Below are 12797 nucleotides of genomic sequence, written 5' to 3' on the forward strand. Positions count from 1 at the left end.
CAGGAAGGACTTGAAATTCAATATGATAATTTTGTATGGCCCACATACAAATGTGATTTATAAATACCCAAATGGGCCGGTGCCGCGGCTCACTAGGCTAATCCTCCACCTGCGGTGCCGGTATTCCAGTACTCTAGTCCCGGTTGGGGCGCCGGATTCTGTCCTGGTTGATCCTCTTCCAGTGCAGCTCTCTGCTGTGGCCCAGGAAGGCAGTGGAGGATGGCCCAAGTGCTTGGGCCCTGCACCCGCATGGGAGACCAGGAGGAAGCACCTGGCTCTTGGCTTCGGATAGGCACAGTGCTGGCTGTCACGGCCATTTGGGGGGTGAACCAATGGAAGGAAGACCTTCTCTCTGTCTCTCTCTCTCACTGTCTAACTCTGCTTGTCAAAAAAAAAAAAAAAATACCCAAGTGGCCCTTGGCAAAGAAAATGATTCCCCACCCCTGGCCTACAGCTTGGTGCCGAGTAACTGGCAGAGCCTGGAGTTGAACCCAGGTCTCCATGACCTTCACATGGATCCCACGGTGAGGGCTCGCTGAGAGAACTTCTGAGGAAGACCCAGCAGCAGCGCGGTGCTTGGGTCTCCTCTCTGGGCCGGACATGGTCCCCAAGAGTCCGTGACTGCTGGGAGCCTGCGCCTGGCTCCCTTGTCTCACTGTGGTTCTCTGCTCTGTGCTGTGCTCTGGTCCAGGCGTGATCCTGCTGCTTCTGGATAAGCTGCGGAAGATGAAGTGGGAGCAGATGTGGAGGCTGACGGCAGAGAGGGAGCTCATGGGCATGCTGTCGACATCCTTGGCTGACCAGGTGAGTGGCCAGGGCGCAAGGAACCGCCAGCTATTCCTGAGTGCCTCGGTTCTGCCAGGCAGGGGGGCGGGCTCCCCACGGGGTGACTCTGGGTGCTTAGGTAGAACTGCCTTACACTTGCCTGTCCAGGAAAACAGCTCAACTCATTAGTGCCTGCATTTGTTCATTAGTAGGCTATCACAGGAGCACCATGTGTAGCGGGGAAACAGGAAGACAGAGATAAATAGAAGACACAGTGCTTGGCCTCAGAGAGCCTGGAATTTATTGAAGCAAACTCATAAATAGATGGCATCAGATACATTTAGTAAGAGGAAGCTGCCGCCCAGGACCAGCCATGTGGCTCCAAGAATCCCCTTTGTATCCAGGCAATGTGGGAAAATCATAGCACTCCACCAAGCTCTTAACCAATGCTCAGTGTATAAAATATATACTTATATATATATATTCTGATTCTAACTGGGGCATGCAGGGAGCTCACCTCTTGAGATGCTTATCTTGCTGCAGTGTTGGTGGACGGCTTGCCACGGGATGACAACTCCTCTGAGCCCCTTCGTTTTGCCCTTTCGCCTTCATTCAGGCAGGGAGCTCACTCCCCAGCTCTCAGTTCGCTGTTCGGTTGCCACATCTGTCAAGTCCCTGCAAAGTTCTCCAACACAGAGGAAGCCCGGAACTCAGTTAGGGTGACTTGACTGTTTCTTAAGCATTATTATTCGGTAGTTCCCAGGCAGCCAGAACCTGATTTCCTTTGCTAACATGACATAGAGCATAATGAATGCCTTTTTGAAAAAATAATAACGCTCAGGGAGCTGAGGGGGAAATTGGCTGCCGTGCTCATATTTTAAGTCGAATCCCACTGACTGGAGCGCGTCCCCCATAGCTGGCAATTGTGTGTCCGTGTCCAGTGAGGGTCGTTTATTCAGCCGTCTCCTGCGCAAAGGCTTATAATTCACCTGCCGGCACCTGCTGTCAGCAGCCAGGTAATAAGCGTGGCCCCGTGCAAGGGCGTGGGGAAGAGCCCGAAGGAAGGAGACTTCCCCAGAGAGTCAGGGCTGGGTTTCGAGGGGGAAGAGGCGTACCCTGGACTCTGTGACCTGCTGCAGTCCCAGGGCATCCGTCACAGCATCCACTGTCGGCCCCAGGAGGAGCTGCCAGCAGGGAGGAACTGTCATTTGTCTCAGCCCCCTGGAGGAGCAGAAGCACCTGTCATCACATGCTTACGTCTCCAGGAGGCTCAGGATGGATAGCCCAGGGCTCTGCATGAGGTAGGATGAGGAGAGGCAAAGAAACTTCATCTATTATGCACTGGCTAGGGTGGGAAAGGCGCTCCCTGGCTGCCCCACGGGAGCTCGCTGGAAGGTGCTATGTGAGACCAGCAGAGCCTACAAGCGTCACAGCAGCCTGGGGCACCTCCTGCCTCGGTGCCATCAGTATCGCTTGGTTCCTGGAGACGACAGGCAAGAGGAAGGTCCCATGGCACGAGCCAGGCTGTGTTCAGAGCAGGAGGCTCCTGCAGAACCCTGCCCCAGGAGCTGCGATGCCTCGAGAGAGCCCCCCTCGCTGTCCTGACCATGTCCTTGGCTTTTATTTCCCAGGACATCTTCAACGCTGTCATCAAACAAAACCCTTTCCTCGTGTATCAGCTCCCCTGCTTCTGGAACGTGCAGCTGTCGGACCACACCCGCTCGGAGCAGTGCTACAGAGACGTGTCCGATCTGAAGGTAGGGCGGGGGCAGGCAGTGCTGGGAGCCAAGGGGAGGCCCCCGGGGGCTGGCAGAGGGAAGCTGGGTTGGGAGGACCTTCCCAGGGCACGGGCGAGCTTGTGTGCAGTGTGCTGAGAGAGATAAGGGCGCACACGAGCAGAAACAATACCCTTTTGGTTGTTGCTGGCTGTTTTTCCTGTGCTTGTTTGAGCTTTCTGGAAAGCAGAGAGCCTCCTGGCGTCAGAGCTGACTTAGGTGGCTTTTCTTCTCATCTGCTGTCAGCTCTTCAGGTTCAACTCCCAAATCCATTCGCTTAATCCAGACACAGTGATAGCACCAGGCTGTAGCAAGGTGAAGATGGGGGGTGGGTAATGGTTAGCGACTGCTGGAGATAGTGTTGTGTAACAAACTGTCCTGCCAATGGCTTCACCAGCCACTGTCAGTGCAGTCCAGAAGTCTGCAGGCTGGCTGGCTGGCTGGCTCTCTGGATTCCACTGACTTGTGATCGGCCTCACACCGAATGGCTGGTGGCTGGGGCAACTCAGCTGTCCTTCAGTGTTGCCACTGTACCGTTTGCAGGCCAGAGTGGTGCGTCCCCATTGCAAGGGCTGTGTGGAAGAGGAAGCTGGAGTGCATAAAAAGAAACCTCGACTCATTGTTGCTGCTATCCCATTGGCCAGAATAGCATGTGGCTGAGCCCAGAGAGCACGTGTGCGTCCAAGGGGAGGAGTGAAGAACTGACCCTGGCTATTAAGAGACAGAGCAAGGGTTGGAGCACAGGCCTGTCTGCCACCCACTGCGTTTGCCTCTGGCTGTTACCAGGCCAGGAGTAGATGCACGTTTATTCCATTGGAAAGTTCTAGCAAGTGCCCGTGTGTGACACTGCAGTAACAATAACGACAACTTTTAAAAAGGGAAAAGAACTGCGTATCTTTCTTTCTTGATGAGTTAGTCTCTTCTAGTGGGCTTCTCTGACCCATGTCCACATGTGCCTGCTCTGCCCTATTTGCAGTCATAGTGCCCACTGAATTTGGTATTTTGCCTTCCATTTGTTTTTTTTTTTTATTTTATTCATTTATTTGAAAGTTAGAGTTACACAGAAAGAGAAGGAGAGGCAGAGAGAGAGAGAGAGAGAGAGATCGATCAATCGATCTTCCATCCACTGGCTCACTCCCCAGTTGGCGGCAAGGGCCGGTACTACGCCAATCCAAAGCCAGGAGCTTCTTCCGGGTCTCCCACACAGGTGCAGGGGCCCAAGGTCTTGGGCCATCTTCCACTGCTTTCCCAGGCCATAGCAGAAAGCTGGATCGGAAGTGGAGCAGCCGGGACTCAAACCAGCACCCATATGGGATGCGGCACTGCAGGCGGTGGTTTTACCCGCTACGCCACATCACCGGCCCCTCCATTTGTTTTACAGCATGTGTTGTGGGTCAGCCGCATGGTGTTAAGAAGCATCTTACCCCCAGTTACATCAGAATCCATTACTTAGCCAGCCTAAGGTTGGCTGTTTTCATATTTTCACTAATACAAATTGTGTTCCAGTGGACAGCTTTGTCCATAAAGCTCTTTTCTTCCTTCAGAATTTTTCTGTGGCTTCCCTTCCCAGGAGTAAAACCATAAAGTCAGAGGGAAAGAACATTTTTGTTTATTTTATTGCACACAATGTTCACAGCAAAATATTAGAAAATGTTAAGATGGAACTGATGTGCTGTTCCTGCTTCTTGAAACTTCTGCTTTTTTTTTTTTAAGATTTATTTTACTTATTTGAAAGACAGAGTTACAGAGAGAGGTAGAGACAGAGAGAGAGTTCTTCTGTTTGCTGGTTCACTCCCCAAATGGCCGCAATGGCCAGAGCTGAGCCGGTCCACCAGAAGCCAGGAGCTTCCTCCAGGTCTCCCATGTGGATGCAGATTGGGGGTGGGGGGGTCACAGTTAGTGACTGCTGGAGATAATGTTGTGTAACAAACTGTCCTCGTGATGGCTTCACCAGCAACTGTCCTGCAGTCGGCGAGTCTGCAGGCTGACACGGACTTGGGCCATCCTTCCACTGCTTTCCCATGCACATTAGCAGGGAGCTAGATCAGAAGTGGAGCAGCCAGGACTCAAACCGGTGCCCATATGGGATGCTGGCACTGCAGGCCAGGGCTTTAACCTGCTGCTCCACAGTGCTTGGCCCTGTCTGCTGCTTCTTTTTATCCTGGAGTTGTTAGATTTCTGGAAAATAGATGAAATAGACAGGAGTATTTAAAGATTGTGGTGAGGGGCCGGCTCTGTGGCATAGTGGGTAAAGCTGCCACTTGCAGTGCCGGCATCCCATATGGGCACTGGTTCAAATCCCAGCCGCTCCACTTCCTATCCAGCTCTCTGCTATTGCCTGGGATAGCAGTAGATGATGGCCCAAGTCCTTGGGCCCCTGCACCCACATGGGAGACCTGGAAGAAGCTCCTGGTTCCTGGCTTCAGATAGGCTCAGCTCCAGCCATTGCAGCCAATTGGGGAGTGAACCAGCGGATGGAAGACCTCTCTCTCTCTCTCTCTCTCTCTCTCTCTCTCTCTGTGTGTGTGTGTGTGTCTCTGTCTCTCCTTCTCTGTATAACTCTGACTTTCAAGTTAATAAATAATTTAAAAAAAAAAAGTAAAGATTGTGATGGACTAAGAAGCTTGGAGAGGAGGAATAGAAAACCCACCCTGCTTTAAAAAAAAAAAAATTCCTGCCACTGCTGGCTAGAAACTTTAAAATGTTGTAATCACATTATTGATCAGTCCATAGAGTGAATACAGACAGCAGAAGCCAGAAACAAGTGTTAGGGAACGAATGCAGAAACAAAAGCAAAGAGTAGGTGGGTAGTGGGTGACTCGCAGATCCGTGGTGGGGGGAGCCCAGCATAAAGATAGGTGTGGTGTGGTGAGCACTAGATTTCGTCTTTGTTTCTGGTTCTAGGCAAATCATTTTAAAAACAAACAAATAATTCAAGAAAAAAAAGAATGAAATCATAAAAAGTAGAGGAAATAGCATGAAATCAAATTGATCGAAATAAGTCCAGATATACCATCAATCAAATACATGCAAACTAACCTTGGCACTGCAAAGACAGATTGTCAGGTTCAATAGAAAATGGCATCCAGCATGGAATAACTAACTCTTCGCAACCTGAAAAGGTCGACAGTGGAATTACAGAGAAAGACCACCAGGCCAGTGTCCCGAAGCTGGTAGGACCATGCTGATATCAGACAAAGCACTGGTAGGGATAGAGACGGTCACTGTTTAAAAGTTCACCAAGAAGCTGCAAGAATTCTAATCTTGTGCTCTGCGGTAGCATGTGTGTTTATAAATATGTATATAGATGCATAAATATTTATACACACACAGCTCCAGAGGGAACTCCCGAGAGAAGTGGACAGACTACTTTCATAGTGGAATAATTCAACATAGCCTTTTCAAATATTGAGTGATCAGTCAAAAATTGATAAACATATGGCCGATCAGAGCTGTACAGTTAGCACACTTGATTTATTGGGTAAATAAAGAACCTCGCACCTAACAATTAAAGAACACACATCCTTCTCAAGGTCACATGGAACGTTTATGAAAGTGTACCATGTACTAGACCATAAAGCAAATAGCGCAGTACGTTTTGAAGAATCATATTATACCATAGTTTTCTGAACAAGTCTAATTAAATTGTAAGACAATAACAGAAAGATTTAAAGCACCTACTTGATTAAAATGGAGGACTCATTGTTCTAAATAGAAATCATAATTGAAACTGGAAACTATTTTGATTAAATGAAAATAAAAATTATACATGTCAAAATTTAGTGTGATTAGCAAACATTAGGGAAATATATAGCCTGAAATGTTTACATTATAAAGTAGAAGGGCTAAAAATTCATAAGCCAAGTTTACAACTTAAGATGATAGGTAAAGAGCATTAGGATGAATTCAAGGAAAATAAAGATAGGACATAAAATGAAGAGAAGTGCAGAAATTGATAAACAAATTGTGCAATACAATCAAAAGTTGGTTGGAAATGGGCTGATAAAATAGACAAAACCGTGGAAGGATTTACCAAGAAAAAGAGAGAAATCACCGAAAAATTAAGGGGACGCGTCAGTCTAGATTCATTTCTTTATATCTTTCTGAGCCAGTGGTTCTTCTGAGTTCCAGATATGCAACAAAAGTTAAAGCAAACCGTCTGTCAGTTCATGGCGCTTTCCACGCATAGCTAAAGCAGAATCCTAGACCGTAATACATGGGTACTTCAAAGCTGTGGAGGGGCAGGCATTTGGCCGGGCAGTTGAGATGCTGATTGGGATACCCCCACCCCACATTAGAGGGCCTGGGTTTGGGTCCCGGCCTCTGCGCTAATTCCAGTTTCCTGCTACTGTGTACCCTGAGAGGCAGCAGGTGGTGGCTCACATAATTGGATCCCTGCTGCCCAGGAGGGAGACCAGGACCAATTTCTTGGTTCTCAGCTTTAGCCTGGCCTAGCCTGGCTACTGCAGGCATTTTGGGGAGCAAACCAGCAGATGGGAACGCCCTCTGTCTGTCTCTCTCTTTCTGGGTCTCTCTGCCTCATAAATAAATAAACATAAATAGAGTAAACAAAATCGTTGAATGTTTGTGGAAACAAATTAAAAGATGTTTATTTTTGTGCAAATAAATTTTGAAATCCATGGATATGGGGAGTTTTCTGAAAGCTTGTGAAAAACACATGTTGTAGAAAAATTATGCATCAATTTGAATATGTTTTGCACCAACTTACCTTTTTTATATATAATTTTTTATTTATTGATTAGAGAGAGTTCCCATCAAGTGGTTCACTCTCCAGATGCACCCAGTGGCCAAGGCTGGGCCAGATCAAAGCTGGGACACCCAGGGATTCAGTCCAGGTCTCCCATGTGAGCAGTAGAGACCCAACAACTTTTAACCCTCACCTGCTGCCCAGGGTCTGTGTTAAAGGAAGCTAGGGTCAGGAGTGGCACCGAGAATCCAACCCAGGGACTCCAATGTGGGATGGGAGCCTCTCCACCAGTGTTTCAACAGCTAGACCAAATACCCACCCCTAAAGGATCTTTGAATTCTCTCCACAAACTGCTTTGAGGTGTGACAATAGAATACATGAAAACATTATATCAATAAATTTGAAAGCGTCTATGAAATTGATGCATTCCCAGAAGTGTATAATTTATCAAAACTGACTTCAGAGAGAAATAGAATGTCTGGATTATCCTCTAGCCATTAAATGTTCTTTACGTGGAAACAGCATCCCTACATGGTAAATAGAATTTTTTTTTTTTCAGATTTATTTATTTGAAAGGCAGAGTTACAGAGAGAGAAGGAGAGGGACAAACACAGAGAGAGAAATCTTCTATCCGCTGGTTCACTCCCCAGCTGGAGGTGGTCCAGGCTGAAGCCAGGAACCTGGAACTCCATACAGGGCTCCCATGTGGGTGGCAGAGGCTGAAGCATTGGGGCCGTCCTATGCTGGTTTCCCTGGAGCATTAGCAAGGAGCTGGATCAGAAGCGCAGTAGCTGGGACTCGAACCGGTGCTCATACAGAATACAGGCATTGCACCCAGCAGCTTAACCTGCTGCGACGCATAGGCCACTGAATTTGTTTTTTTGTTTGTTTGTTTGTTTTGACAGGCAGAGTTAGACAGAGAAAGAGAGACAGAGAGAAAGGTCTTCCTTTTTCCTTTGGTTCAACCCCCAAATGGCCACTGCAGCCGGTGCACTGCATCAATCCAAAGCCAGGAGCCAGGTGCTTCCTCCTGGTCTCCCATGTGGGTGCAGGGCCCAAGGACTTGGGTCATCCTCCACTGCCTTCTCAGGCCACAGCAGAGAGCTGGACTGAAAGAGGAGCAACTGGGAGAGAATCCAGCGCCCCAGCTGGGACTAGAACCCGGGGTACTGGCGCCGCAGGCAGAGGATTAGCCGTGGCACCGGCCTAGAATTTGTTTTAATTGAAGAATAGTTCCAGTTTTAAATAAAATTCTCCAGAGACTGGGGGGAAAGGAACATGGTTTTAACCCCTTCAGCAAGTCCAGGGTATTCTTGGTATCAAAATTAGACAAGGAGAGTTACAAGAAAGGAAAATTGCAGGCCATTGACTCTTGAATATAGATGCAAAACATTTAAGCAAAATATTAGCAAACCAAATCCAGCCAAGTAGAAAATAGATAATGCATCATGGCCAAGCTGAGTTCATTCCAGGAAAGACAAGGGTGATTTAACATCAGAAAAACCCACAGTGTCATTGAGCATGTTAATAGATTAAAGGAAAAACACCATATAATCATCAAAACAGATGCAGGAACACTATGTGATAAAGTTAAACACTCATTCATGAAAAAAACTATCATAAATAATAACAACTAAAAATCTGCAGTAATCTCTGGCTGGGCCTTTGCTCCATGATGGGTCAATTAATTAAGAGCAAAGGGTAGAAAGCCCAAGGACATGCACACACTTATGGAATCTGATACAGGAAGAGGGAGCCTTGCCAGTCATTGAAGAAAGGGTTGAAATGGGGGCTGGTGACGTGGTGCAGTGGGTCAAGCCGCCACTGGCATCCCATCTCATAGCACCAGTTCAAATGCTGGCTGATCCATTTCCAGTCCAGCTCCCTGCTATGCACTGGGGAAAGCAGCAGAGGATGCCCCAAGTGCTTGGGACCCTGCCACCCATGTGGGAGACCCTGATAGAGTTTCTGGCTCCTGGCTTTGGCCTGGCCACCCCTGACTGTTGCAGCTATTTGTGGAGTGAACCAGCAAGTATAAGATCTCTCTCTCTCTCTCTCTCTCTCTCTCTCTCTCTCTCTCTCTCTTTCTCTCTCTCTCTCTCTCTCTCTCTCAAATAAATAAAATTTTTAAATAAATAAATTCCCCATGAATGATGCTGAGATGATTCATATGGAAAAAAATTTACAATGGATCCTTCTCACACCATGCACAAAATTTATTCCAAGTGCTTTAGAGATTTAAAAGTAATTAAACTTCCTCCTTCCTTCCTTCCCTCCTTCCTTCCTTCCTTCCTTCCTTCCTTCCTTCCTTCCTTCCTTCCTTAAGAAACCTAGCCATAAGGTTTCAGAATAGCAAAAAATTTGTTCAACAAGACATCTGAAGGATGTTCTAAGCGAAAATATCAATAAATGCAACTACATTGAACTTGATATCTCTATCAGAGGAGCATCCAAAGGAGAAAAGAAAAAGATTTTAATGCATAGAACTAGCAAAAGTGTAGTAAACAGCTATTATAACTAGTAAGAAAAAATGTGTCAGAGGTATAAGCAGTTCTTTCACTTAATTGCCAAGAAAAGAGGCAATAAACGCTTGGGAAAAGAAACCCTGCATTGTTGACTGGGGAAGGGAAAACTGAGACCCCAGATAAGGTCACACGCCCCAGACAGGCAGCGGGTTGCTGTTGAGACCGGTGGGCGCTCTCCTGTGCACACACCAGGATGTACATGGACAGCCAAATTGGAAAGCACTTTGGCATTTACTATAACATTGAAGTCGTGCATATTTTGCAACCAAAGGCTTGAATTTAACTGAACAGCCGTTGAGAAGTGGATGCCTTTCTGAGGGAAGCCCTGCAGGTTCAGGTGTCCGTGGACGAACCAGCAGAGGTTGACGCGATGCTCAGAAAAGCCTGCATCCTTGTCATCGATGACTTCTCTCGTGACAGGGCAGGTACGGGAGACATTGTTTCAGGTCTAAAATAAGAACATAAAACATCCACAGAATTCAGCACAACCAGAACTTCGGCAGACCTTGAAAAGGAATGAAATTCTGACACATGCTATAACGTGGACAAACATTATGCTCATGGTGAAAGTGGTAAATTTTATATATTCTCTTAACCACGTGTTTTTAAAATGCTGGGAAGAAAAGACAAAAACAAAAATCTTAGCAGGTGTCTTACACAGAGGAGTGTTCTTAGGAAGATTGGCAGAGACTTGGTTAAGGAAAGCAGGGATTGGTAAGCCAGGGTATCTGACATAGTATCTGAGTGCCCCCAAATTAGCAGGTGCGAAAAGGAAAGGGAGACGCAGCATGAGGTAGAGGAGAAGTGCACTGTGACCCTTCAACTCAGATGTGTTGTAGGTGCCCACGAAGCTGGGTCTCCAACTGGAAGCACATCCCATCTGCCCACTACAGACGTGCCAATCCAATCATGCTCCCATATTATTATTATTAAAGTATTTATTTATTTAAAGTCCATTAGAGAGAGAGAGAGAGAGAGAGAGAGAGAGAGAGATTGAGATTGAGCGATCAATCTTCTATCCACTGGTTCACTCCCCAAGTGGCTGCAACAGTCAGGGCTGAGTCAGTAACTCCATCCGGGTCTCCCACTTGGGTGCAGAGGCCCAAGCACTTGGGCCATCTTCTACTGCTTTCCCAGGCCATTAGCAGGGAGCTGGATTGGAGGTGGAGCAACCAGGGCACGAACCGGTGCCCATATTAGATATTGGCACTGCAGGCAGAGGCTTCACCCACTGTGCCCCAGCACCAGCCCCCCTTGGTCCCATATTTATGGAGTGTGTGCTGTGTGCTAGGCACTGTTTTCTGACCCTTGTGGTACTGTGGGAAATAAAACAAAGTCATGGCTCATGAAGAGCTTAACATTTTGACGTAGCAGATGGGATCCCCTTCTGGCATTGGCTAGCGGTGGCTTAATTGTTGTCACTTTGAAGTTCTCAAACAAAGTAATCTGTGAACTCCCTTTAGCAGTCTACTCTGTGTGCAAGTAGAGTAATGTCTGTAAAATGGCACAACCATGAAGACAGAAGAGCCAAACCAAGTGTAACTTAGAACTTCTTGGATAAACCTAAGGAAGAGCCTGTAGGCACTCTACCCACCAGTACCTTATCGTACACAGAGTGATAAATATAACCCAAAAAAGAGCTACCCTGGTGGTGTGTGAGGGCTAAGGGATGAGAGGGGGAGGTTGGCAGGCCAGCGCCCCTGTCATCCGGGTCCTATCAGCGCTTGGACATGGCTGTGCAGCCCCAAGGGCTGGTCCAGGAACACAGTGTGTCTGTGTGTCCCTACAAGCCCGCCTGAGCCTCAGTCGCCAGGAAAAGTTGCACCCTCTCCCGTTTTGCTGACCCCTTCCGTGCCAGAATCATACAAACACTGCAGCTGTGACCTCCTCGTCTGTCACCTATGGGCGAGGTCTTTATGGTGGGCTGACTGGGTGCATTGTGAATGTTATCTACCTCAGCCCCTATCATTATGCTTCCCGCAGGGTTCTCAGAACCCTTTCCTTTAAGGTGGAATAAGAACGTGAGGACCCCCGCAAAGCCAGCAGAGGACAGCCCCGAGGGCTCCCCATCGCCCCACTCTCGATTCACCCACACCTAACGTGAGGACAGACGTTCTTAGGGATGCATTCTCATCAAGCTGCTGTCCAGCATTTAGCTTGCCTTTTGTGTACTTACATATCGTCATACAGGTTGAGTTTTATTAGAAACAGGAGAAAAAGGCTCACTCCTGGGAAGCCCAGAGCTCAGTAAGTAGGAGCAGATTCCCGATGGGAGGAAACGTAACAGCCTCAGGCCTCTCACCTGCCCTGGCGGTAAGTGGAGAACTTTGTGCCAACCAGATGTTGCTTAAGAGAACTCCCACTGGGAGCAGTGTTTGCACTGAAGACAGGGCGGTGTTTGGAGCCAGGCATCCCTGTAAATTCCAATGACAGTTCTACTTCTTACCAGCTGGGGCACTTGGGTAAATCATATACTCTTTCTCCCAGGTTCGGTTACATTCTCCATAAAATGGAGCCATTATTCTCTGCCAGGCCCCTTTAGTGCTCCGTGGAAATGCACTTGACTTTACCTCTGTCCTTTGTGTTTCAAAGCCCTTGGTTTTTATCTCTTAGGTCTTAACGCTTGATGACTTCCCCGGGCTGAATCTTAAATTAAAAGGGGAAGGGAGGGACCTAAAGGAGCATCTTGTTATCCCTTTACTGGGAGCACAGACTCCTGGGAGAGCAGCCGAGGGCTGTGCGCTGTTCTGAATGGGGGAATGAAATGCATTCTGTGAAACTTGATTCCAGTCCTGGCATCTTCAGCGGACCAGCAGAGAATGGAGTCCTGGGGCCGGTGTCTGGAGCAGGGGCTACGATACCACTTGGGATGCCCGCATCCCTTTGGATTCTAGTCCCTGTCCTGTTCCTGATCCAGTTTCCTGCAGATGTGTGTGCACCCTGGGAGGCAGCAGATGATGGTGCAAGTCCTTGAATCCAAGCCAGCCACGTGGGAGACCTGATGGAGTTCCAGGCTTCTGGCTT

General features: G+C 47.9%; 1 protein-coding gene across 4 annotated transcripts in view; it reads left to right on the forward strand.

The window, feature by feature from the left end:
• The window catches only part of LARGE1 (LARGE xylosyl- and glucuronyltransferase 1), a 570843-nt gene that overhangs the window by 483677 nt on the left and 74369 nt on the right, over positions 1–12797 (forward strand). For all 4 annotated transcript variants that reach the window (XM_062202942.1, XM_062202944.1, XM_062202943.1 and 1 more), the window contains exons 8-9: positions 692–804; positions 2397–2522. In XM_062202942.1, the coding sequence (XP_062058926.1) occupies positions 692–804; positions 2397–2522 (239 nt within the window). The remainder of the gene's footprint in view (positions 1–691; positions 805–2396; positions 2523–12797) is intronic.

The sequence above is a fragment of the Lepus europaeus genome, chromosome 10 (assembly GCF_033115175.1).
Source record: "Lepus europaeus isolate LE1 chromosome 10, mLepTim1.pri, whole genome shotgun sequence".
In the NCBI taxonomy this organism is placed as follows: domain Eukaryota; kingdom Metazoa; phylum Chordata; class Mammalia; order Lagomorpha; family Leporidae; genus Lepus; species Lepus europaeus.